Here is a 27,635-nt window from a genome sequence, read left to right on the forward strand (position 1 = left end):
ATTTCATAGCAGTTTGTTCCTTCCCATGGCAGACACTGCAGAGCCCTTCCAGCAGCAGGGCTTTCTGCAGGCTGCAGCTGGTCAGGCTCCAAGGTTTCTTCACTTGAGTTATGAGCTCTCCTGCATCCATGCAAACATGGATTAAGGATGTATACATTCATACAGCCCTGCCATGGGCTTGCTTTTATTGCTTCTTTGGGGCTTATCCTGTCTTTATGCTTAGTTAGCAGTATTGGCCTCAGCTGGAGGCGTTGCAACAAGACAGGCACCCTTTTAAAAATGCCTGGCTTATCAGAGGCAAAACATTTTCTAGCATAGCCAAAAGCTTTAAGGAGCTCTGGTTTGGAAGGGGAAAAAAAAAAAATAAAAGAAAGAAAGAGGAAAAAAAAGAAACAGCACATTTCAGTAACTCCCATGCGTTCCTGCCAGGTGAAACTTTTATTTCACCTTTGGCTTTAAGCTACATAAGAAAATAGTTAAGAGGAAGCCACTAAACTACTTTTCAAACAGCCCTACACTATTTGTCCTTCCAGAAGGACTTCCCCTCTGGTCCTATGGAGGGATCTGAAGTTTTTGCTCCCACCCTTAAGGTTTTTCCTAATTACAGAAGTCAAGCCCCAGACACTCCAGCCCCCACGAGACCCTCCACATAAGCTTGGGAGGCAAATCCCACTGCCTTACAGATAAGGAGCTGAGACAAAACAGATCCATTACCCAACATCACACAGCAGAACCAGGCAGAGCCCCTTCAAGAGACAGCAGCTCCCCCAGCATCACCCACAGCAGCCCTGGGGACGCACTAATATACCTCCACAGCCCTGGTGCCAATTAGGAGGTGTGCCCCTGATTGCAATCAAGGTCCATTTGCACCTGGATGCTGGTTGGGAATGACAGAGCTGGGTGTCCCATTTTGTGCTTTAATTCCCACTCCAAATAACCCTGCTTGCTTTCTCCCACCCTCTCTGCCTGCTCTAGGGATGCTCCTGCCACTCTTGCTCCAGCCAAGGGTGGTATCAAAAGTGGTACAAATGCCTTGGGAGACAGACAGACAGAAAGTGCAGAGAAAAGCAAAGCCTCAGAAAACATTTCCTGGACCATTTCCTAACTGGGGTGGTGGTTGTGGAGGGACTATTTGGAAGAAAGCAATGATTAATGCCTCGGAGCTAATTAAAACCATCTATTCCGAACAAAATTAAAAGGCAAGCTGCAGCCGGGATGCCCGTGCCTGGTTTTAGCAGGGCAAGAAAAAAGAGTTTGCTCTTTGAAATCGTTCTCAGGTTGGTGATGGGGAAAGAGTTTTGGGGGTACCCCTGGATTTCCTGGCACGCAGCAGCCCTGCCTTGCAGGGATGGTTTGATTTGAGGGGATGAAGGTGGCTGCGGGTCTGGAGGATGCCCAAGGAGTCCCCGGAGGAGAAGCCACCAGATGGTGCTCAAGGATGGGGCCAAGCTGGGATGCTGCAACCACCAGAGCACCCACTGTGTCCCGGTAAATTTGGGATCACCCCGATCCCTGCCCGACGTGAGGAAGGAGCACACGGGGCTTTTATTTTATTATCGTGGATGGAAAGAGGATTCCTGAAAACCCTCTTGGCTCAGCGCATTCATCACATCCAGTCATTAACATACCGGGGAGGAAATCTTGCTAAACTTATTCACAGCCCTCTAGAAATGACCACGGTGCTGTGATTCTGCCTTTTACCAGTTCCCAAAGGGGGTTTCTGGGAACAGAAAGAAGCCTGTCCCTGAGGATGTCTCCCTCCCAGGATGCTGCAGTGACGGTGGTCGGGACCTCAGGAAAACAGTTGAAAAAATGTAATTCCCCTGCCCTAAAACACCCACTGCATCCCAGCTGGCTGTGGTCCCCAGCTATGAAACCTCTTTTGGGGAAGGAAAAGCTTTTAGCTAGGTTATTAGGGTCATAAAGGCAATCACGTGGGAATTTAAGGCCTCTCCCAGTCTCATTTAATCATTGGGGCACTTGGTAAAAGCTGCTGCAGTATTAGAACCATATTAAGACAAATTCTGCATCACGAAGGGAATAAACACTAACAAGTTAAATATGTTCTCAATAGAGCCGTGATAGGCCCATAATGGGATCCGTATGTGTTTCACCAATATTTTCACATTATTTATCTACAGTCCCGTATCCTGGCTGTTTTTCACTACTGTTCTGGGGTAGCTGGAGCTTTCCTGTGTTTTGTACTTTCCTTCTTAAAAATAAAACTTTAAAATGTTTTCCTGCCTCCCCTGATCGCCAGGCAGAAAACTTTTCTTTCTGAAGGCGCAGCTGAAGCAGCAGCAATACAAACCCCAGGCACTCCTGTGGCCGTGCCGTACTGGTTTCCACTGGTGGCAGCAAACTGGAGCCACTGGAGCATGCCTGGTGGACGCAATTTTCTCTGGCTGCATTGCACGGGTGGAGCGAGGCCGAGATGTGTGGGTGAGCCAGGAGCAAGGGTTTGGGGTTTGCAATTTCAAGCCTCAAATTTTAAAGGTAGTAAATCCCCTCTGAATTTTATTTGGTTGTTTTGCACCAGCACCATCCCTGCAGCCGGCTCCCCAGATCCCTCTCTGCCATTGCAAGGGGCAGCCAAACATTTGAAGAAAATCCTTTGGTTTGGACAAATTGTCCCTCCATTGGATGCCCTTGGTCCTCCACCTACCATGCCCAGTGCCACTCGTCCATCACTGCCTTTCCCATGGCTCCCTTTTTTTCCAGGCACTGCCTCTCTTTTCCCCCAGGGAACAACCAAGAACCATTGTTCAAAATTCGTGGAGGGGACCCTCTTCCCTTAGGGCACATGGCCAGGGGTGTTTGCCTTTGCCCCCCCCTGCATAGTTCCTCTGGTCTCTGCACCATTGCTGGGGCGAGCTATTGCATCAGCTGGAGAGCTCAGTGCCTTCCCGAAGCATTCCAGCTATTTTATTTTATTTTAATGTGGCAAGCCTTTCAAACTGCACAAAACCTAGAGCAAACATCATAAATCCCCATTTGGAGCAACTGAAGGGAACTTGACTGTTTGATGCCCGGGACACGACCGCGGCTCCAGCCTTATATGGACCCAAACAGGGGCAAGGGAAAAAAATTGGTTTCCTTACCATAAATTCTTGCAGAAAGCAACCCAGTCCAGACTGGAGTGTTTAATTTTGGCCAGCATCCTTCTGTCACTGCAGAAGCAGAAAGCTAAAAAAATAAACCCCAAACCTGCCTGGTTTGCTCTGCTAAAGGAAGGCTGCAAGGTATTTTTGCACTGGATGAAGGTGAAAAATGAGCCACTGATCGGGCACTCGCTCATTGTCAGCGCCTGACTTGCTCCGGCACCGTTCAGGCTTTCACTAGGAATTTTTCTCTAGGCTCTGTGTGTTTTAAAGTGTTTATCTTTATGTTAAGGGTCTGACTTTCATTCCCTGAGGGGCACAGGGAGCGGAGGACGTAGCCCACCACTGCTTCTCCTGCTGCATCGGATAGGAAACCAAGTTAACAGACCCTCTGGTAGCTGCAGGGAGGGCTTGGCCGGGCTTTCTGCAGCCTCGGGCATCCCGAAGGGCTTCGAGGGAGCCCTGCGTAACTTGGTACAGTCCTTGGCGTGTCCTGTATGCTGTGAGCATCCAAGCCCAGCCCTTAGCTCCTGAGTGAAAGTCATGCTATTGGAATAACCTCCCGCCACCCGGATTTTTTTTTTCTCTCTCTCTCTCTTTTTTTTTTTTTTTTCCTCCCTCTCTCTCTCTCTTTTTTTTTTCTTTCTTTCTTTTTTTTTTTTCTTTTTTTTTTTTTCTCCTCCATAGACGAATAACAGGCGAAAACACTCGGGCCAGGGAAGCCGCCGAGTGCGGAGGCGTCCCCAGGGGAGCGCTGGGGAGGGGAGGGCAGTGTGCAGGGGGGGGGAAGGACCGTGTGTGATGAGCAATTCTGACCTCAGCAAGAAGCATCTGGATCCCATTTGCAGCGCCCGGCCCCCAGCCGTTCCACGCCAGCCGCCTCTCCCGGCCCCGCACAGACCCCGTGGCAGCCGCCCAACGGGGACCAGCGTGCCCGTGGCGTCCTCGTCCCTCCGAGGAAGCCGGCGAGGAGGCAGGCAGCCTGGGCAGAACCAGCACAGCCATGCAGCGGGGCTGAGCAACTCTTCGGAGAGGAAAAAAAACAAAACAACAAAACCCCAAAATCCCGGAATAAGCAACTTTTTTTTTTTATTTTCCAGGGGTTCGCTCAGGGGTAAGTGGCGTTGTCCGTGCGGGAGCTCTTTGCCTGTGCTCGCTTCTCTTGGTGGTTCCCTTCCTTGCCGAGCTGTCAATTTTTATTTTTTTTAAGGTGTTTTAGGCAAAACCCAGAGCAATGTCCCCAGAGGGAAGCCACCCTTTGGCTTTTCATCGGGTGTGGATAAGCGGAGCACTGCAGCGGGTTTGCTCATACCGGGGCACCCCAAAAGCCTCCTCCCTGAGCCGAGGCATTGCAGGTGCACGGGGATGCTCCTGGCCACAAGGAATTAAATTAAATTCATTTTAAAACACCCAGCAGGGTTTTATTCCACTGCTGCGGGACGGTGCTTGCCTTCCATGCCTTGAAATCCCCACTGTGGGATGAAAGCATCTCTCCCAGGAGGGGTGCCCCATGGAGTCAGAGCCCCCCCACCAAAAAAAAAAAAAATTTAAAAATTGGGATTTTCTGGGGAACCTGTCTCTGGGATGCTTGGTCTATGGGGCTGCTTGTGCACGGGGAGGTGGGTGAGCCCCTCCAAGGGGGTGGCTGTGACCGATGTTGGGGACACCCCGCCACATCCCTCCTCAGCAGAGCCTTCCCCTCCCAAACGGAGCCTGAGGTGAGGGTGATTGCGGCCAAATCGGTTTCCTGAGTGGGCACAGGGGCCAAAACTGGCCAGAGAGGAGGTGGCCAAAGCCATTTTCCCCCCAGAGGGCGCAGCGGGGACCGCTCGGCTCCTTCCTGGTGGCTGCGATGGTTCATGTGGGCTCTGGGAGGGAGGAACGCTGCTTTGTTCAAGCTTCTGGCTTTACCCTATTACTGACTGGTTTAAGAAAAAAAAAAGTTATACTTTGGTATCGATGGTTGGGTGCTTAAACAGCTGCTTCTTGGGGTAGAAGTGCCTGGTTTGGGAACTTTGTGGAGGTCGGAGCATCCCTGGGCTTGAGCTGGAAGCAACCGGGGGGCTCCCCGAGGATGTGGTGGTGGGACAGGGACATGGCTCTGCACCACCCCTCGACCCACTGGGACCAGACCCAGAGCATGGGGCTTCCTATTCCCCATTGTGCACAGATTCAAGCGGGTATTCCCTCTTTGCAGAGAAATTAACTGCAGCCAGGGGTGGGATGCTGTATCCGGAGTGGGGGGCAGCACGCCTTGCGTCGGTCATTCATTCATTCATTCAGTGCCCTTCCACTTTTTGGCAACCCCTTTTTGGCTTTTGAAACGCATTTGCAGAGGAAAACCACTGTCACTGCTGTGATTTCTGAGACGTGCCTGTCTGGGAGCAGGAGGGAAGGGAACATCTTATTCCTTGCATCACTGCGAGCTCTGGCAGCCTGGGGTTGCTTTCTCCCAGCCTCACATTACAGGGATGAACCTGAACCTGCCCAGGGCTGGGCTCAGGCGGGCACAACGCACCACCACAGCTCCACATGCCCATCACTTTTTCCACCTTTTTAAGTGACCAGCGTGCCACATTAAGGAGGGGATTTGTTTGGGTGGAGAGGCGCCGTGAGGCTTAGGGTACCGTGCATAAAGAGTCATTGATCTTTGAGGGAGTTCCCCCTTTTTTTTTTTTTTCCAGCAAATACTCCCTTTCCTCTTATTAACTACTCTATTTAAGTCTCAGTCAGAAGAGGGAAAACAAGCAGATTTTAAGCCAACAGTGTGCTTATAAGAATGAATGTGATTTATACTAGATGCTAGTAAGCAGGGGACCCGCTGGTTGGGATAAAGGCAAAGCAGCCCCGTAGCTGTGCTGAATGCTGTTTTTCAAATTAAAGTGGCTTGCAAATCAGGAGGATTTTCCACCCTTTTGGGCTGGGCAGCTTGTAATGCTCAGGTCTGTGTTTATAGGAGGAACTATTCCCAGAGACAGTGCTCACCTTCCCCGTGCCGCCAATGCCAGCAGCACGGAGGGAAACCCTTCCAAAAGGGCTGTTGCAAATAGGACCAGCTCTGCTGAGTTGAGGGGAATAAATTTGGGATCCAACACACAGAGCTCATCCTGAGCCTGTAGAAACATCCTGGCTTAGGGCTGGTGCTGTATAGTGAAGAGGTGGCCACGTTTTGGGGTGCCCAAACCATTTCACAGGGAAAAGTGACAGCATCTAGCCTCTGCCGTGCCCAAACCACTGCTGGGAGCAGCTTGTGACGATGTTTTCCCCAGCTCAGAGCTCTGTCAGGGCACAGAGATCCAAGGGGAACACGTCCAACCAGGAGAGGAGCAGGCAGCCACCTCCAGAGGGCAACCTGAGCCACGATGGCTCCATGCTGGGATTTTGGGGCCACCTCTCCCTAGTACTGAGGCCACAGGTGGCTTTTTTGGGTGGCTGGTGTCCTCACTCAAGGAAAACTTGCTGCAGCCTTGTGGCTCCACCACTGCCTTCTGGAAATCCCCACAGAGCAGATTTTTTTGGGGAGAAGGATGATATTTGCAGCGTCCCATTCACCCTGTCCATGGGATGATGAGGGCATCCCTTTCATCCTGCCTGATCCCTCATGGAAAAGCTGCTGGGACACATCTGCAAGTCCACAGCCCTTTTTCCCTACTGCACAAGCACAAAGCAACCCACCCCACAGGCACAAAGTGGGGATTTAGGGCCACAACTGCTTTGCAGGCTTTTATTTAAGGTATTCTGGGGGAACACCATGGGGCTGGACAGGCAAACAGGACCACACATACCTCGGTCTGGGGCAGCAAGGCATCCCCAGGGCTGTGTCTGGGCCCATTCCTATCTGCCTACGTATGACACACATCACATTTCTATATAAACTGAAGGCATAGCTGCCTCCCACCCAAAGCCAGCCAGCCCAGCTGAGAGGCATATGTAATGAATCAAAGCGATACACAACAGCTGGAGCAAAGTTTTTCCCCCCCTGCCTTTTATGTTTTGCTTTTTTTAAGCCTTCTCATCTGCTTTGCACTTTTTTTCAGGTTTTAATTATGCTCTAGTGAAGAAAAAAAAAATCACACACACAAGCAATTTTTAGAAAGTAAATTTGAAACACTCAGTCAAATATACGATTATGTAAAATGTCAGACTTGTTGCATACTTCTCTATGCATGAAGCAGAAAATAGCTGCTGGGGAAAATATCTAAGGAAATCACTTCATGGCGTTAGTAGTAGAAGTGATTGCTTTTTGAAGGCATTATTAGTAACAGATGTATAGCTCTGGATGAAATGGAGGACATACTGTTACATTAAGAGGTCACCACACACTATATAAACTCAAGACAGACATAAAAACTTCAGATTACTGAACACTACACAACGCCCTTTCACACACGGGTTATTAACAGACTTATTTCTCCAGATTTTACTGCTAATTCTTAGCGGTTGGGGAAAACTGCTTTGCTAAGAGCACTCCGTAGTTAGCTTTTTCAGCCTTTTTGCCAAGTTTGCAGTGGTTATACTGAAAGCTCCACCAGAGATTCCTCCCCCAGGACTGTAAGAAACTCTCCCTTAGAAATAATAATGATAAATTCAGGATGAAAATAATCCCCTCAGACAGTAGAGTAGAAGAATAAGCTTGCAGAACAGACACCTGACAGGGGCCACAAATTAAGGTGAATTACCATAAATTCACATCCCTCCTTTTTTGCCCTCCTGCTTCTGTGGTCAGACAAAATACATTACCTCTGCTTCTCCTCCACCTCCTATAGGAGGGTCATCGCACCCAGCACCTCCTCTATATAGGGGGATAAATGAGGAGCCCTGATAGGGAGCATCTGTGCCTTAAAGGCTCTTTTTTTCTCCCTGTTTTATCATCCAGTCCCCAGGAGACATCAGTCACTTCCTCCCAGCCACTTCTCTGCCTCTCTCTCCTAATAACCAGCACGGCGTGTTCACAGCCCATGTGATTTTAGGGTGGTTTTGGGGAAGTTTGAAGCTAAAATTCCTCCCCTGGGAGCTCCGTTAATCAGCAGGGCTCTCCGCTTACATGTAACTGAAACTACAGTCTCAGGGGAAGCTGGAAATAGATCTGGAGCCTCCTAAAGGCTAAAACGGGACAGAAGGTGGTTAAAAAGAGCAGCCAGCTTATTATTGCTTGAATAAATGAATAAAAGAATTAATGTTAAAAAAAAAATAATAATAAAGCATTGTATTTCTAAGTTGGCTGAGGCAAATGAAAGAAACCCAAGGCTGGATGTTGTCCCACCATGCTGGTGGGAGGAGAAGCTGCCCCATTTCGGCAGGTTGGCTTTCCCCTTCTGCTTCTTTCTCCTGGCCTGTAAAGGGCCCCACAAGACTCTCCACAGCTGCTCAATGTCTTAAGCCAAAATCCCCCCAAATGTTTGCGTCAGCCCTGTCATCTTGCAGCTGGCAGGATGTGAATTTTCACCCGTTTATTTCGACTGCTCTCCCCCAGCTGCAAGGACTGCTGGAGGGGTAGGGTGCCAGCAGCCCATACTGGGGACAACAGCATAACTTTCTGCCTTTTGGGAAAGAAATATTAGCACTTTCACAGTGGGCTGTGTTTAGGCATTCTCTGCAGACATTCCCACCACATCCATCCTGCATTCCCATTCCCATTCCCTCCTGCATGCTAGCTGTTGGCTCTTGGTGCCTCTCTGTCCATCAGTATTATTATTATACAGAAAAAAATGGGTGGAAAAGCGGGGCCTGACTGGCATTATAAGGCTTTCATAAAAGCTACAAGAAAAGGCAAAGCCCCACAGCCATGTGGAGCATCTGGAAAGGCAAATGTTGGAGGAGAGGGAGCCACAGGGCTTTGATGTGCAGGGAGCAAGTGGAAGGATCAAGGTCGCACCAGGTTTTGGGAAAGGCTGTAGATATCATCCCCTTCTTTCCATCGAATCCCACTCTGATAGCCCTGTGAAGTGTCTCTTTGGTGGAACGAGGACTGACCACTTAGGTGTTGAACTTTCCCCAAGTCAAGGCATCCTTTTCTCCCCCTGGCCCTGCCAGATATTGCCATCTCTGCAACTTGCAAGGCTTGGCGGAAAGGATGAATTGTTCTTCCCACTTAACACTCTTAGGACCCTGTAGATGGATGGAGATGAGAAAATTGATATTTTTTTTCTTTTAAATGATGACCCGGTTAACAGCTTGATGTATTTGAATCACTTTTGGCCCGTTTGAGTAATTGAGCTTCATTTAGGGAACGAGAAGCATTAAATACTGCATTCCCTTTTGGGAGGATATTTTCTCAGTGAAGCAAGGATTGCTGGTTTCTGCGCTGCAGGCTTGGAAATGAGGATTAAATAATAAATTGGCCATCTCCATGACAACACATACACAGCTTTCCTGAAGGAGACATGGTTTCAGAAGGTTTGCCAGGTGGATCATAGATAACAAACTTCCATAAATTCTATTTTGGCTACGACATATAACATATTATCCTTGGTGCCTTTCCAAAACGCGATCAGCCGGCGCAGGCTATTCCACCACCAGGGATGCGAGCTTGAGGGAGTCCAAGGGCTTTCTGCCACATAGCCAGAACACGCAGATCGCTTGGGCCTGGAATAATTAAATTTCCATTTGTATCCTTGGGACAGCTGAAAAGGTGAGCTGAGGCAAAGGGGGAAGTCCAGCAGGATTATCATCCTGGCTTCTGCAAAACTCGAATAAGGAACGGCAGCAGCAAGAGCGAATGCTTTGTCTGGATTTTTCGGCAGGTCCCCTGTGGGCAAGAAGGACAGAGCAGAGGGCAGTCAGGCATTTTGGAGGTTTGAGGGTTGTTTACTGACGGTAGAAACCTAGGCTTTATATTCAGTATTACTTGTGGCAGTATAGGCAAGAAGAAAGCCGTCTAAGCCTACAGCAGTGATTAAATGCCATCATGATGGGAACGATGGCTCCTCTACAAAGCGGGACCTGACCAGCACTAAAATAATTTCTCCCCACCAATGCAGCATGGAAGTGTCAAAAAAACATGTCTGTGCTTTTCTGTCTTGTGTTTCATCTGTTTAAGCACAGGCATGGATATGATGACAGTCGCACAACTTTGCGTTGACCTCTTCTTGCAGGAGGTGTGATGGTAACAAGTAGCCATTAACAATTAGGTATTTAATAACAGCCAGGCCATTAACCTCCTTCTCCCCCTCCCTCTCTCTCCTTTAGGTCTCACATTGGGTGCTTTGAAACAAAGAGAATAAAAGGAAAACGGGAAATAACAGACCAAAATGAGAAAACACCGGCATTTGCCCTTTGCGGCAATACTTGGCCTCCTGCTCTTGGGTCTTTGCTTGGTTGGCGCCCAGCAGCAAGCAGGTAAGACAGGACCACCAACCCCAACAGCACCCCTCTATCAACATGCTGCTCGCTCACACCGAGACGTTCGCACCCTTTGGTTTTTAATGTGCATGTCCATGGTACGTTGTGATTTGCCTCCTGCTCCTCCGCCCCTGCTGGGCCGACCCGGGCCTAGGCCCTCTCAAGCATGTTGCTAGCCCGTGGCCGGCGTTGGAGGATGCTCTGCGTGGCCGGGGTGCTGGATGTGGAGTTTTTGGCTCCCAGGGAGACCCTGATTGGGTTTCGTCTTGGGAAGAGCTGTTTTGATTTCATTGCATGCATACGAGCAAAAGGGAGAAGCGAGAAGAGCACTGCTGCCAACCCGCAGGGAGGCTGTTGGGTTCTCATGGCACTGGCATCCTTTGGAACGGAGCCAGTGTCACCAGGGGGTTAGAGGAAGTAAAAAACCACGGAAAACCCAAGGCCAGCACCCAGGCTGCTTCCACGAGCAGTCCCTGCTTCTTTGTACCACCAGGAAGCCAGCAAACGCGCCAAGGCTATGTTTGAGCAAACCTAAATTTGCACCTCGTGCTTTGACCTGGGGCTGGCATCCAAATTCACGTGCAGGCAGGGCTCAGGAGGGGGGAATCTTCTTGCCTTCCTCCCAGGGAAGGGTAGGTCGCATGCTGTCCCTTCCTGTCTCTGCCTGGAGTCCACAGTGCTTCTCGTTTTGCTCGGGGTGACGAGGGGAAACCGGGCTTTGGTGCCCCCATGCCAAAGAGGCCGTCGGTCGTTTGTGCGAGGAGGAATGCTTGCACTGGCTGGTAGAAAACCCTAAACCCCATCTGTTTTTTTAAAGCTGTCAGAACCGTTGCTGTGGCTGATATAATATTTCTAGTGGATTCCTCTTGGAGCATTGGGAAGGAGCATTTCCAACTCGTTCGAGAGTTTCTGTATGATGTTGTAAAGGCTTTAGATGTGGGAGGAAATGATTTTCGTTTTGCACTGGTCCAGTTCAGCGGAAACCCCCACACAGAGTTCCAGTTAAACACGTACCCCTCTAACCAAGACGTGCTGTCCCATATTGCGAATATGCCTTACATGGGGGGAGGCACCAAGACTGGAAAAGGATTAGAGTACCTAATCGAGAACCATCTCACTAAAGCTGCTGGAAGCAGAGCGAGTGAAGGAGTTCCCCAGGTTATTATAGTGTTAACGGATGGACGATCCCAGGATGATGTGGCTCTGCCATCATCTGTCCTTAAATCGGCCCATGTAAACATGTTTGCGGTCGGCGTGCAGGATGCGGTGGAAGGGGAGTTAAAGGAAATAGCGAGTGAGCCCTTCGATACGCACCTTTTCAACCTAGAGAATTTTACCGCTCTCCACGGCATAGTTGGAGACTTAGTGGCAAGTGTCCGTACATCCATGACTCCAGAAAAGGCTGGGGCCAAAGGACTGGTTAAAGACATCACAGGTAATGGCCAACTGCTGCGCTCTGTCCTGGCCATGCTGATAGCTCCCATCAGCATGGTGACTGCTGGTGCTGCACTCTTTGAAGCCTTTGTAGGGGCAGACTGAGATGGACGTTCAGAGGTTTAAAAACAAAGGTTTGAAGCGTATGGCCCCATGCTTGTGCCCATTGGGCATGCCGTGGTTTGAAAATTGAGCCCCCATGCTACGTGTTGCAGGAGGCAGTGCTCCAGGACCCTGGCAGGGGCAGCAGCCCCCCTAGGGACATCCTTCTGCACCCATGGCATGGAAAGGCAAGTGTAGGGAGCTCTTATGGGAGATATATTAAATTGCCCCATCCCATCCACTCCCAAGGTAGGGAAATAGGAGATAACCTCGTCAGCCACGTTGCTCCTGACCCTAAACCCTCTGGAGACTGCACAGGTCTCTGCTGGCTGCAGGGATACCAGGGGGAATGTCCTGGTGGGCGCAGTGGGAAATGTGGTCTGTGCAAGGGACCCCGATGGCACGGTGGGATGGGAATGTCCCAGCTGAGTGTGGCTTTGGGATGTCACCATGGCCAGGAGCAGCACTGTGCTGCCATGCCAGAAGATCTGTCCCTCTCCCTAGGACCTCACAGCCCCTTCAGGTTTTGGGAATGTAGCTCCCTCAAAGCCCTGCAGTTCCAGAAGGGTCCTGGGAGTCCGTATTCCAGTGCACGGTGACTCTGGAAAGCTTTACTATTCTTCCTGTTCTCGGCTGAAGACAGCAAAATTAGTGCCTGCTTAGAGAACTGCTCCCCTAAAACCCCATCTCTGAGCCAGCCTGCAGACCTTGCTCCTCATCTGCTCAGAGAAGGCATGTGGTTTGGCAATCCTTTTCGAGATGCTACTCAGATGCCTTCTCTACAAGCTGATGACTTCCACCTGATGGGGCTCTGGGCCCTTCTCCTAACCGAAACATCTCCGCAAACCGTGTCGGCTTCAATGGATCTGCACTGGCCAAAAGCTGGGGGCCGAATTTGCCTGGAAAAAATTAGAGCCTTCCTCTGTCCCTCCTCTGTTTATGAAATGACAGCGTGGAAAGGGCCTTCTGAGCAGCTTTGTTGTGTTTCAAAACAGAAGTCTGAGAGATCAAACCTTTCTTTTTATTCCTGAGACTCCATCTGAAGGTCAATAGCTTGTGGGGTAACGTAAGGCAATGGCAGTGTAATGAGGTGTAATATTAATCCCCTGTGTTGTCTTGTCTGATTAACCCTCACGTCAGCCCCACTGGATACTCTCCATCACTGCATGACACCGAGCATCACCAACAGGCTGTGCTCACATGTGTTTTTTTGTGCAAAGTGCTTGACAGGGCAAATATCCAAGTCACGTGAAAGCCACAGGGAAGGAAATCGGCTGCCGCAGAAAGAAGAGATAAACTGCCATTTCTAAGAAAAAACGTGTCGATTCATGTGTAAAATGAATGCTATATATGATATATATATGAATGCTCATATATGAGCATCTCCACCATGAAGGGCCACAATGTTGAAACCAATGGGGGAATTTGTCTTTGGTAGCCCTGTAGACTACAAATGGCCCAAGTCTCAGACTTTCCTTAAAAAGCTTTAAAGGCAAATTTCTACCTCTTGTACATCAGGGAGTGTTTCCGAGTTCATTTCTTCTCAGAGATAGCATTTGCAAGTGTTTCCTTCCCCTGCTGTAACACAAAATTTAAGCTAATCCTACTATCGCAGTTTTGTCTCTGTGCACTTTGCACAGGCAATCTGTGGAGTACCATTAAACATGGAAAAAAGATGTTACAGATCCTAAACCTTGCATGAAAATATGTGGTGTGCAAAGCATAGTACAAGTAAGTTTGATTAAGAGTTTAGGAAGTCATTTATTCTGCTGATAACTCCATGTAGCATTAACATATGTAAAAATGTCATGGATGTTTCACTAGAAATGAACCTGTACGTGAAACAGAAATGCAAAACAAACAAACAAACAAAAAAAAAAAACCACAAACCAAAACAACAACAACAACAACAACAACAACAACAATCATGTAGTATTTCCAATATAGAGTACCAAAGCTGTTGGTCTGTGGCAGTCCCCAGAGCTGACTAGTGTAAGTATGGAAGTCAGCCCCAACTTTGCCCTGATATATTCATTAAATCTTAGCTGTCTGTCTCATCTGACCCTCCTCGCTTAGTTGTGTAACAAGCATGCTTTTATTTGTCCTCCAGCACCAGCTTGTTCCATAAATGTGCATTGAAGAACAAAGGTTTTTACAGTGATGACAAATTATCCAACACATCCATTTTGTATCTGTTTTCTCTTCGTCGGGAGTGACCCGCGATGACGCCCATCGGCGTGTGGTCTCATTTCTCAAAAGGACAGCCAGGGTATCTGAAACAGTGCTGGGTAGAACCACCTTGAGATTTCTCTTCCCTTTACATTATGAAGTAGAACGTGTACAACCCAACCACAAACTTCACAGCAAAGCCAACCCTAAGCACTTTCACAGCTTTCAACTTCGTGTTGAAAAAGAGACCCCAAGTCCTTGGCAATTCTCAATCACGTCAATGTTCTCCAAGCTGAGGTTGGCCATCAAAAATTGGCTCAGGGAGCTGGTGACCCTTTGTCGCTGGAATTGCATATCTGAGTCTCTTGGCGGCATTGTGGTGTATGAAACATTTACCAGAAAACTTCCGCAGGGGCCAAAAAATTATTGACGATTCTAATCGCAAAGACAGCAGGTTTATTCCTGGCTTTGCTAAACTCCGTGCCAGTTCTGCTACTGGGTTCACCTTCAGCTTTCAAAAAGCTGAGAGCCAGATTTCCAGATTTCCAAACTTTTCAGTCGTTTGCAAATAGTCTGAAGTTTGATTTGTTGATGAGATTGGAGAAATAGTAGCATGAACAATCTGAGCATACTTTGGGGTCTTCTTCCCCTGCCTGTTGAATGCGTAAAGCTCTTGGTGATCTTGATGGTAAAATTACTTGAGCTAAAGGAGGAAGAGCAGACACCAGGCCATTTTGGGTCTGCTTCGGTAAGTTTCACAGAAAAAAAATGCTTCCCCCTCAACAACCACGCTAATGCCATGTTAAAGTTTTGTTTGGTGTGTGTATATTCTCAGCAGATGCTTGCAATCATCTGGGTATAGTCACAACAAATAGAGTTGGATAATTGTGTCATGACTGATTTCATCACCCTGTTTTAACCTGATTCTGCATTCCTTGATTGAATATCGAGAGTCCAGAAAATATCTAGAAAAAATACAGACCAAACTCATCTATTGATGATAATCAATGCATCTGTGCAAATCAAAAAGACAGCCTTGTATGGCATGGGTAGACAATTGTGTGGGTCAGTTTGCTGGACAAATATCATTGTGCATATGCTTGACAGCTGGTAAAAGAGTTACAGAGCAAAAACTGTAATCAAAACCTTTTCAGTTGCTTCTAACAAATGCATTTCAAATAATATTTACTTTTGCTGGGAGAAGCCAATATATTCAGCCTCTGTTTTTAAACAGCAAAATAATAGAATTGCAGAAGAGAGGCTGAAACTTTCTATGTAAATAGTGTTTTTTCTTAAAAAAAAAAAAAAAAAAAAAAAAGAGAAAAAGAAAAGAAAAGAAAACGAAAAGAAAAGAAAAAGAAAAGAAAAGAAAAAGAAAAAAACGAAAAAAGAGAGAGAGACTGCAATTCAAGGAGGAAAAACTCTTTTTAATATTACTGTGTTGTCACCCAGACTCTTCAGGGTGAATTGCCACCAAAATCCATCATTTTCTTTTGTCTCTGTCCATCTAAATATTTAGACAGGACTGAGAAGCGATGTGGTGGACCTAGATTTCCAAAAATTACATTTTGCAGAGTTTTCTCCTCAAAAACACTGACTCCCATGTGACAGCAGCCATGAGCTCAGGTTTTGCCCAGCCCTGGGGAGCAGATGCCGGGGCTGGAAACTCATATTCAATCAGAATGCAGAACTAAGAGGCAAAAACGTCACTTCCTCAGTGAATATGTGTTTTGTTTTCTCATTTTCGTGTTTCTTACTGGTTTTCCACGAAACATGTCAGAACACTGTACAACTGCATGTAATCACCCATTGTAATGCTTTCACCTTTTGCATTTCTTTTTTTAAAGCTCAAGAGTCTGCTGACCTTATTTTCCTTATTGACGGATCAAACAACATCGGAAGTGTCAATTTTCCAGCCATACGTGATTTCCTTGTAAATTTGATTGAAAGCCTCAGAGTTGGAGCTCAGCAAATACACATTGGGGTGGTGCAGTATAGTGATGAACCCAGAACCGAGTTCGCTTTGAACAGCTACTCCACAAAAGCAGATGTTCTGGATGCCGTGAAGGCACTTAGTTTCCGCGGTGGCGAGGAAGCTAACATTGGTGCAGCACTGGAGTTTGTGGTGGAGAACCTCTTCACCCAGGCGGGAGGCAGCAGGATAGAGGAAGCGGTGCCTCAGATTTTAGTGCTGATAAGTGGTGGAGAGTCTAGTGATGATATCCGAGAGGGCTTATTAGCGGTGAAGCAAGCTAGTATATTTTCGTTTAGCATTGGGGTCCAGAATGCTGACAGTGCAGAGCTGCAGCAGATTGCTACTGATGGAAGCTTCGCATTTACTGCCCTGGATATCCGTAACCTTGATGCTCTTCAAGAATTATTACTGCCCAACATTGTTGGAGTGGCCCAAAGACTCATTTTGTTAGAGGCCCCAACCATTGTGACTGAAGGTATGTATGCCTTTCTAGACTGTTGCATTTTGATGAACTTTGCACGCTTTAAAAACAAATTTTACTTTTTAATTATTTTTGCAATGCATCTCTCTGGTCTGATTTTGGAGAAAATGTGCAACTGATGTGCAGAAACTCATTTACCCAGTGGGTTCTCTTTTGAAAACCATAAGGTTTTGTGTCTATAACTTGCATGACATGGAGTTTTAAAGAACACAAGCAGAGTATAAAAATGCTCATATAACCCTTATTGTGGTATCTAAGGGTATAAAAAGACCCATATAATCCTTATTGTGGTATCTAAGAGTATAAAAAGGCCCATATAATCCTTATTATGGTATCTAAGCACCCCTGGAGGTAAACAATTCAGCATGTTTGGCTCTGAAAACATGTATGTCATGTAAGCTTACATTATATGTCAGTTGAAAGTGGCATCAGAATGAAATGTGACTAGGGAAGCCAATAGGGATGTAAAATAGATCCCTGTTTCAAACAGTTGAAATTACCAGTTTACTAAAAGAGTAAAATGACCATTTTGGAACTGTGCACCATAACTGGGAAAAGGGTAAAAATCCACCCTGAAGCTTATTTAGAGGCTCTTGTGTTGTTGAACTTAGAAGCAAAACAGCCCTTAGTTCTTCTTAAGCAAAATCCCTACCTTGCGAACTTATGTTTCCCTTCAACCTCTAATCTAATTAAGTTTGCAGCTTTCCATGAGGCCATGGGAAAAAAAATAATAAATAAAATAAAAAACGTGGGTGTCCATATTCTGCTGAGGTCACTTTATCACCTTAAGTCCTTATTGCCATTATTTCTGGTCTAGCATTAGCTTGGGTGCAGTAGAATAACGAACACACAGTGCCGTGTGCTGGTTTTATGGAGCATGTAGGTGATTAAGAGTTTCTCACCCTGTGATTTTATGACTGAGTTAAATGTACTGATAGCGAGCTTTATGAAAGACCCAACACGTTGCATTTTGGAGGCCCCTGGGAAGGGCCAGGCTGGAGTTCCTGCAGATAATCACCAGAACGTGTAATGCAAACAAGGCTTTGGGGATCTGAGTGCCAGTCTGGAGTTCTGTACATGCTGTTCAACTCGTGATGTATGTTGACTTATAAAACTGCATCCCAGATGTCTTCATTAATCTATGTCTAAACATGTTTGCTGTCCCATGGCTCAAATCAAAGGGAGGAATTTGCCTAAAAGATCATTTTATGACCTTGCCTTGATTATTGCAGGAAGAAACACAAAGAACTTTTCCCTGCAGAGCCCCACAAGAACCATATTTAGCTAAATAAGCTGAAGTATGCATGTCTAGCTAAAAACATGCATGACAGAACCCAAGCAAGTCTATGGAAAACCCATATTCTGCCCCACAAATTTTAAACCCAGCAGGTGGGACATTTCCAAGGGGGCTAGAAGGACAGAGATCATTAGTTCAGAAGTACGTCCAATGCTCTGAGCTTTTAAAATATGAGTGTATTCCTTTTAAATGTTTTAATCAGATAATAGCCAGATTAAAAATGCTGGTACATTTGGTTTCATCTGTGCTTCGAATGTTTTTCACTCAGCTTGTTTGTAGAAGGTACTACAGTAGCATCAGCCCATGCAATCACTTATAGGCGGACCTGCTAAATAGAGAAGGTGGTGTTTGCAGAGGAACTTTAGGGAATTTCCTTTACCTAGTGTCCTTGGAAATACATTTGGAAGTCTGGGGCATAAAGCAGTGGTTTGGGACACACAGAGCAGCTGGAATGGGATGCAAAGCCCCTTGGAGATGCCAAGTATTCCTGTCCAGTAAAGAAGTCATCTTGCTTCACTTGAGCTCTTGAGCTGTACACTAGGGTTGAAAGGGGCTCTCAAAGTGCCTTTCTGCCTCTCTCCCCTCTCCTTTAGTGACTGGGGAAGTCTAGGTGATTAAATCAGATGTGGTGTTTCACCAGAGATGGTTGAGATGGCAAAGAGAAGGGAACAGTGCAGGGCCAGGTTTGAGGGAGTCACCCTCTGACATTCCTAGGAGAGTGCAATGACTTTGACAGTCAAAGATAATGCTTTGATCCCAAACCCTTTGAAATTCCTGGGAGACTTGCCATCGGCTTCACTGGGCTCTGGATCAGACCCTATGAGATGTGTACAGCCTTCCCTAAATATTTTTGCTTTTTATCCATTGAAAATAGCACCATGGGGTCCTTCTTCCTGTGGGTTTTGGTTTCAGTTCTTGCATTCTTCTTCTCTAAGGAAATGTACTGCAGCATTCAAGAGAAGCAAGAGGAATTAGTAGAGGAGGGAGCTATTGCTTCGTGGCCTCCCTCGTCTTTGCAAAGCCCCTTTGATGTTTTCCACAAACTTCTATATAAAGTCAAAAGTCCCCAGGGTCTCCATTTTTGGGTATCTAGCTGCTGACAAGCAAAGAAAGCACTTCAGACATCTTTTCTGGATGATACAATGCAGGGATTTCAGGCGTTGCTCTCCATTTGGAAAGTTTCCTGTACTCAGCCCTCTCCTTCTCGCAGTAATTGATGAAGAAAAAAAACCTGACCGGGGGGGAAGAACACTGTATATCTCCTGGCTCTGGGAAGGGGAGAGCTTAAATAAATCCTCGTAGCTGTGTGGGTAGCTCTGTTTGGACAGCCTGGGCGGTCAACGCGCTGCTGGTCCAAGCCACCAGCAGGTGAGGGGCAATTGCAAGGCTCACCAGCAGAGGTGGGTCTCTCAGCAGTCCCGGGGCAGCCGAGTTGCAGAAGTTGTCTCCAGCTCTAAATCACTCCTTGGGGCAGCCCAATCTTAGAGCACTTGCCCGTCATGAGAAACCTGATGGAGAACAGCACTGCTTTCTGGGGCCAGCTGGTGTCGGGCCAAGGAGGACTGCAGCCAAAGCTTTGTTCTTTCTTCAAATCCAAAGTAAATAGCCTCCATGCAGAGGAGCCCTGATGGGATGAGGGGCTGCCCTTTCCCATCTGGGCATGACAGAGAGTGTTTGCTACTACTTGCCCTGAGTGGTGTGAGGTCCTGGTGATGCTGGGTCTCAGACTCCCTGGGGCTGTGCATTGAGCCTGGGGGGCAATGGACTTGCGCCCTTGAGTATTGACTCCACCTTAGGAGCTCATAGGTGGGCAGGCGATTTAAGGACACAACCTGGGTGGATGATGTTGTGAGTGGGGTTCTTCACAATACTAGCCATGGCTCGCTGCTTTGAAGAATAAATGGGGGTCGGCTGAAAGAAAGTGTTGAGGTTACCTCCCATCGTGATCACGTATAATGTTTTTGTCATAATGAGCATTGGTCTTGTTAATATTTACTGCTGTATTATGTACATCTGCTGTGTTAAATATGATGGTGTTTTGGTTTCAACGCTGCACAACAGTTTTTTTTCCCCCTAACTATCTTCCTTCAAACTTAGCCTGGGAACTGGAAAGCTAATTGTGCTCTTTCTGCATCCTATGCCATCGTCAATATAGAGTTTCAGAGATTACCGCCTAGGCGACATATTTTACTAAAGACATGGCAACCAGAATAGAATTCAGCTCTTCCATGACTGGGCTGGCTGTGCCAAGAAAAATCATAACTTGTTTTTGTTAGATAAGAAATAAGATGTAGGACGCGAAGACCCACAGTCCAGGTATGTTCAGTAAGTGGAGACTGTTCTTTACTTGTGTCATTGCTCTTGTGAAAATGAGTCCAAAAATGAGACCAAACAGCTCTCTGGCATTATTCAGATGGCTCCACTGCAGACCATGGAGCACCACCTGATAATTTTGTCTCATGTCGCAGCTGAGTACCAGGATTTCTCCTGAATTTTTGCCCTTCTTTTTTGTTTTTGCTGCTTAAGCATTTTAATATTAAATTTTAAAAGCAATGCAATTCTCGCGACTCTTCAACTCATCTATGTTTTTGAAAGGGGAAGCATTTAATCAGATTTCTTACTAGCCCTCCACTAGAACCTAAAACACAATTCTGTTTTGAAATCAAGACCTTTATAAACATGTTGAAAGTAACTATACCTCAGACAAACAAGAAGTTTGTTGCTGGGCTGTTGATGTTGAATTGATGTGGAGGGGGTGATGGAAGCCTTCACTGACATTATATTCGTGTGTGTATCATTACTTGCAGTTATTGAAGTGAACAAGAAGGATATAGTCTTCCTGATAGATGGCTCAACAGCTTTGGGGACTGGCTCCTTTAATGCAATTCGTGATTTCGTTGCCAAAATCGTCCAAAGGCTGGAGGTTGGACCCGACCTGATCCAAGTTGCAGTGGCACAGTACGCAGACACTGTGAAGCCAGAGTTCTATTTTAACACCCACCAGAACAGAAAGGATGTGATGGCTAACGTGAGGAAAATGAAGCTCATGGGCGGCACAGCACTCAACACTGGCTCGGCACTGGACTTTGTGAGGAACAACTTCTTCACCAGTGCTGCCGGGTGCAGGATGGAGGAAGGGGTGCTCCCCATGCTGGTGCTCATCACAGGTGGTAAGTCCAGGGATGCCGTTGACCAACCTGCGGCAGAGATGAAAAGGAACCGGATAGTGACCCTTGCTGTTGGGTCGAGAAATGCCGACACGGCAGAACTCCAAGAAATTGCCCATGAGAGGGATTTCGTGTTCCAGCCAAATGACTTCCGCCTTCAATTCATGCAAGCCATTCTTCCTGAAGTGCTGTCGCCCATCCGGACACTCTCTGGAGGAATGATTGTCCAAGAACCTCCATCAGGTAATCAATCACCTTGTTCTAGTGAAGGAGATATGGTTTATGATTTTGCCAACTTATTTTTTACATGTAGTGATCACAAGAAAAAGCATGAAGTACGTGTTTCAACATACCTACACATTGCCTCTTTGGTTTGCAGAATGTGCATGAACAGATTGGCAAATTCGGTAGCATGCTTGTTATTATACCTTTGTCAACACTTTCTGGAGATTTTATCCCATTCCACGTTTGTCACCAACATTTAAAGCAAAGACGTGAAAGACAAGCCTTGCTAGATAAATGCTAAGATTGTGCAGTGGAGGTTTTTTCTCTCATTCAGGATTTGTGTAACCTATGAACAGAACACACTGTGACTATCATAATCTCTTTCCCATTTTGAAAACCATTCGTAGTGGATATTTACTCAAGAAAGTTAAAAAAATTGTTCTGAGTGTAAAGAAAACAAGAAAGTTTCTTCAAGGAGATGTTCAGAGAAAGCTACCCTGACACTGTTGGACTGAAATACCCGCTTCAGTAACATAATTTCTTATCAACATTTATTCAGCTCATGCCATAAGAGGTATATGAGACTAGTGGAGTGTTGACTTTAATTTAATCTGTTTAGAAGATGATTCAAAGCCCTGTGAAGCCAGTGTATTCTTTTTAACTTGTTCTTTCCATTGACATCAGTAGACTGGGAAGCGATCCAGTAGCTAGAGTCATGTCTTCTGAGGAAGTTTCCTGGTATTTTAGAAGGTGTTTTATCTACATAGAGATTTTATACCAAATTTCTCAGGATTTGTCCCCAGTAGAGATGCTTGAGGTTGAATTCTTGTCATGATAGATCATATTTGAACCTTGAAATTCTGTCCCATGACATATGAACGTTAGTAAAATAGGACTTCTTCCAGCTCCCAGTAAGGTCAAGAGTGAGATTGGCTTAAGTGGGTGTCAAACTATGTCCACGTTCTTTTTTCTAGTTTCCCCAAGTAATTTAAAATTATAAACCACAGGGCAAAATAGAATGGATTTTTGAAAGGGTCCTTAAAAAATTAAAAGCCAATGACTGATCTACACAAAGAGCAGACATTTTAAAATTAGTTAGCCAATACTTGTCCTTAATTAAGATGAATATCACGAGACTTACTTAATAAGCTTTTTTTCAGAATGTGTTTCCTGCTAATACAGTTTTGCATGGCTATATACCAAACCCGACATTTTTATTTTTCAATGCAAATTAAAAATGTTCCTAAACTTCCTTATTCTTTAAAGCTTATTCATGCAGCTTATGTTTTTTGTACTCCTTTTGCTTGACTGTACTCACAGCTACACACATTTGCAATAAGCAAGTAAACATATCCCACTCTGTAAACAGAGTATTATTAGTAACATAACTAATTATGACACTGGGCTGTCTGTTACATTTCAACTAGATTATCTAAAGATATTTTCTCACCCTGGGCCTTGAATGAAACTGTTCTGGGAACAATTAAAAATGCAAAAAAAACAAGACAATCTGTGAATCTGAGAGCAATGCCTGTAATCCAAAAAGCCCTCTTCTCACTTCTGTTTTTAATAGCTTAGTACTAGGACAGCAAGCTTACAGTGACAAGGCCAGCCAGAGAGGTGGAAGAATGTAGCCATATATCCATAGGTAATTGGGATAAAACAGAAAGATATTGAACGCCATTAGCAGTGGGCATAAGTATGTTCTCAGATAACTTATTTGGAGGAAAGCATCCATAGGTACACTGGAAGAGCCAGCTCGTCTTTCTCTGGGACCTTAAAGTTTGAGCATTTTGGCCCGTCATCTGGCCATGATGTATTAAGACAAAAAAAATCATAAGGGAGAACTTGAAATGTCTTTGGGGTGATATTGCATGTCTATGTCTCAGGGCTCAAATGCTGAAAGACAGTCTAGGATGAGTTTAGCCTTAAAGAAGGAGCTGAGAACTGTCCGGTTACCAGCAAAAGTGGAGAGTTTTCCCCTTCCTACAGCCTGCTACATGCATGTCTTTAACTGCAGAGATCAAAATGCAGTTTTCTGCACCAAATGCTGTCATTGGAAAGGCAGGTGTCTCGGGCAGCCATTGCAGCCTCATCCAGACCAACTTCTCAAAGCCAATAGTAAAAGCTATTTTTAATACCCACGCAAAATACCAGCCAAATTGGTTACTTGGCAGAAGAGTTTTCCCATGGAAGCAGAGCCTCGCTCAGTGCCGCGGGCCACCTGCTGCTGGCCGCACAGCACAAGGGTAGCATGGCTGCAGCAGTCACTGCTCGGGGGCAGGACGTGGCAGGACGGGGGTGGTCCTCTATGTCCAGGGATGTCTGGGGGAAGTCTTAGCAAGAGGGTGGTAGTTTTGGGTGTCAAGCAATGCTTTATGTGCCAAAACGCAGAAATATTTGCTAAAGTTGCAGTGGAAAGCCCTGAGCAAACCCATGATGATCAGCAGGGTGTCTACAGGCAAAATTCAGTGTTGCTCCACCAAAATCAAGGAAGCTTCTGCCAGCTAAAGACATGGCCCAGAACATGCAACTCTGGCACTAGCAGCCTTCAAAATCATCTGCCATAACAGAGACTGAGCCCTGTTGATAAACCTGATGCTTAAAGACTTTTCAACTCGAGTCAGAAACCTTCTCTGCCAAACTGAGTGTTGTCCAGCAAGGTCCTCGTTATTTGTTGTTTGCTAATCACAGTCTTTCTCTTCTCTTTCTGTTCCCCACTTCCCCCTTCCTCCTAACAAGGTTTACATGTGTGTACGGTGCATGCTGTATGCACACATGAAAAAAATCTATTTTGTTTTCTATGATGTCTCATGTTGTTTTCTGTGCTCTACTGCAGTTCAAGTAACCAAAAGGGATATCATCTTTCTTTTGGATGGATCACTCAACGTCGGAAATGCCAACTTCCCCTTTGTGCGTGACTTTGTTGTGACCCTAGTTAACTACCTTGATGTCGGAAGCGACAAAATCCGAGTTGGCTTAGTGCAATTTAGTGACACTCCTAAAACCGAGTTCTCTCTATACTCATACCAAACCAAATCAGACATAATTCAACGCATGGGGCAGCTGAGGCCCAAGGGGGGGTCAGTGCTGAACACTGGCTCTGCACTGAACTTTGTGCTTTCGAATCACTTCACTGAAGCTGGTGGGAGCAGAATAAATGAACAAGTGCCACAGGTCCTAGTCCTGGTGACGGCAGGGAAGTCTGCCGATCCCTTCTTGCAAGTTTCCAATGAATTAGCTCGGGCCGGAGTGCTGACTTTTGCTGTTGGAGTTAGGAATGCGGATAAGGCAGAGCTTGAACAGATTGCATTTAATCCAAGAATGGTATATTTTATGGATGATTTCAGTGATCTGACAGCTTTACCCCAGGAGTTAAATAAGCCTATAACAACATATGTTAGTGGAGGTGTGGAGGAGGTTCCACTCGCCCCAACAGGTAATATATACCTTCCTTCATGTTGACTGCATTGAGTTAACTATGTTTCTCTTGACTGTTTGTTCCCAGTGTACACCTTAACGCTTGTCCAAGTCATCAAAGCATTTTGGACTGTGCTTAACCTTAAATATGTGGCCTGACACAGTCAGCTCTTCATTTTGTTGAAGTCTTTGCTAGCACACTCTAAAGACGGCACAATTTTAGGCAGGTCAGGACTGAAGGACCATCAGAGTGAGTCTCTGCACACTAGTCACTTGTCCAGGTGTTCCCTTTCTATCACCATAATAACATCACAACCTGCAAGTGCATTGCCTGTACTAGCTCAGGCAAGGGGAGTATGTCCTTTTGGCCACAAGGAGTGGTGTGGAAAGGTAGAAGTAGTGATAACGAGCATAGAGGAACAAAGGTCTAGCCGTGTACAGGTAGATAAATCACTTCCCAGAGCCTCTCTGAAGAAGTGATATTATCAGGCTGTCACAGAGGCTGATTTTGACTTCAAAGATATTCTCTAACCTTAAGCTCAAAAACTGTTGTCAAGTTTAACCCTTTCTAAACAGATGTTTGCTCAATAATTCTCTTATTCTGGCTACATGCATATGAAGACATAAAAACATCCAGGACTGTTTAGTATGGAAAGGAGATGATTAACTTGAGAAATATTAAGATACAAAAACATGAGGTGCTCAATTGTGCCTTGGACATTCAATGAAATTAAAAAGACATCAAATGGAAACAGGTAAAAGGAATTTTCTCCTCCCAAAGTCATAACTCACCTCTGGATTTAACTGCCTTGTGATGCAACTGAGAGAAGTACTTTAAGAGAATACAGAAAATATTCTATGTATGTATGTATAAACTAATGTCTATGTATTGCTTAATGAGCCTTTAAATAGGAAAAAAAATGCTCCACTGCTATTGTATTTCATGACTCCATTGTTGGTAGGTTGCTAGAACAGAGATGTCACTGGCCTATTCTGATATGATTAATTTATGACATGACTGAGATGACACGCTATGATACAGTATATGATATGAGATTATGGTGCCTGAATTTACTGAGTCCTAGGAGAGGTGTCCTTGCTTTCCTTTCCTCCTCAGATAAATACGGCAAACGTACTGTTTAATCTTGTAGCCTCTGAATTCTTTGGGAAATGATAATCACTTGCTTTGCATATTGAAATCCAGGTAATAGACAAAGAAGTTTCTAGGATGACATTTAAGAAGAAAAATGCCTTCATGTCTTTTTTTCCCCTCTTTTCATTTGTGAATTTATTCTAGAAAGCAAGAAAGATATTTTATTCCTGATTGATGGTTCAGCCAACCTCTTGGGTAGCTTTCCTGCCGTCCGGGACTTTGTACACAAAGTCATTTCTGACCTGAACGTGGGTTCCGATGCCACACGAGTAGCTGTAGCTCAATTCAGTGACAACATCCAAGTTGAATTTGACTTCTCTGAACTTCCGTCTAAGCATGACATGCTTCTGAAAGTGAAAAGGATGAAGTTAAAAACTGGGAAGCAACTGAACATCGGAGTTGCGCTAGAGGAAGCCATAAGGAGGCTGTTTGTGAAGGAAGCTGGAAGCAGGATTGAAGAAGGAGTTCCCCAGTTCTTGGTCCTCCTTGCCGCTGGGAGGTCATCCGACGATGTGGAGCAACCATCAGATGCTCTGAAGCAAGCCGGAGTTGTGACCTTTGCTATCAAAGCCAAAAATGCTGACCCTGTAGAGCTGGAAAGGATAGTTTATGCCCCGCAGTTCATTCTGAACGTTGATTCCCTCGCTCGGATTTCAGAGCTTCAGCCAAACATAGTGAACCTGTTGAAAACTATCCAGCTTCAGCCAACAGGTACAGGGACCCAGGGTTTCTGTGGTTTCCGAGAGGCTGAGAAACACCATTTACATGCCCCCTTCTCTTTGGTAACTGGGGCAATTTGGCCTGGTGATGTTTAAAAATGATTACGTAGAAATTGCTATTTTACTTGGATTTTCCTCTGGTCTGATCCAGCAAAGCACTGAAATCCAAACTCAGTTTTAAAGATAAGTGATGCCATCAAAGGAAAAAGCTTTTTGTTCAGCTGCAAGAGCTGCAGTAGATGCTGTTACTCGTGTGCAAAACATGGTACAAATGTGAAGTAGCAGAGAGTCATTGCCCCAGCCAAATAAACTGACATGCTATGCTGGGCAAGGGCTAGAAGGAACAAATTAAGGCTTGTCTCAATTCCTCTTTCCATCCTCCCTTTTCTGGAGGAGCTCTGTTTATTGCTCTGTTACTTCTTAAGGGATGTGATGGCAGTTTCTATGTTTTCTACAAGCACCAGTAAATTAGATGGTCTTGACTCAGTTACCTTTATAAGCTCAGTAAATGAATATGGAGTCATTAAAGAACATAGAAAAGAACCACATGGCCACAAACAGAAATTGACACTGCAATACTGGCAATTATCCGTGTCCATCTGTGAGACTTCCCAAAGGCAGCCCTAATTTGAGAATTGACCTGTCTCCCAGAAGCAGGAGGAGACAAGGAAAAGTAATCACTTCTGCATCACCTTTCCTTAGAAGTTCTGGGCAGATGGACTTAGAATCATAGAAACATAAAAAAGAAATAGGGCTGGAAGTGATCTCAGGGTGCCATCTGCTACATCCCTTTGTCCCCAACAAGATCTGCTCATCCAAGACTGGCTGTCATTTTTCTAATCTGTTCTGAAAATCTTCCAGTGGAGGAGATTTCCCTGATCTCCCTAATCAACCTGTGCAATTGCTTTAATATCCTTGTCAGTAGACAGTTTCCCTTAACCTCTGCCTTCCTAGTCACAGTTTAAGCCTTTTACATCTCTTTAAGCTCAGCAGGAACACGGATGTCAGCTCATTCCTGTGTTATGTTTGACAGTCTTTCACTCACCTCAAA

General features: G+C 45.8%; 1 protein-coding gene across 12 annotated transcripts in view; it reads left to right on the forward strand.

The window, feature by feature from the left end:
- The first annotated feature begins 4,184 nt into the window (after positions 1–4,184).
- COL6A3 (collagen type VI alpha 3 chain) overlaps positions 4,185–27,635 on the forward strand; it is a 55,687-nt gene continuing 32,236 nt past the window's right edge. For 2 of the 12 annotated variants that reach the window (XM_032189943.1, XM_032189949.1), the window contains exons 1-6: positions 4,185–4,215; positions 10,290–10,439; positions 15,995–16,597; positions 20,708–21,310; positions 24,132–24,731; positions 26,010–26,576. In XM_032189943.1, the coding sequence (XP_032045834.1) occupies positions 10,352–10,439; positions 15,995–16,597; positions 20,708–21,310; positions 24,132–24,731; positions 26,010–26,576 (2,461 nt within the window). In that variant the 5' untranslated portion in view covers positions 4,185–4,215; positions 10,290–10,351. Of the gene's footprint in view, positions 4,216–10,289; positions 10,440–11,259; positions 11,878–15,994; positions 16,598–20,707; positions 21,311–24,131; positions 24,732–26,009; positions 26,577–27,635 lie in introns of those variants that run through there. The other 10 variants (XM_032189939.1, XM_032189940.1, XM_032189941.1 and 7 more) reach the window with 7 other exon arrangements.

Source organism: Aythya fuligula, chromosome 6 (assembly GCF_009819795.1).
Source record: "Aythya fuligula isolate bAytFul2 chromosome 6, bAytFul2.pri, whole genome shotgun sequence".
In the NCBI taxonomy this organism is placed as follows: Eukaryota; Metazoa; Chordata; class Aves; order Anseriformes; family Anatidae; genus Aythya; species Aythya fuligula.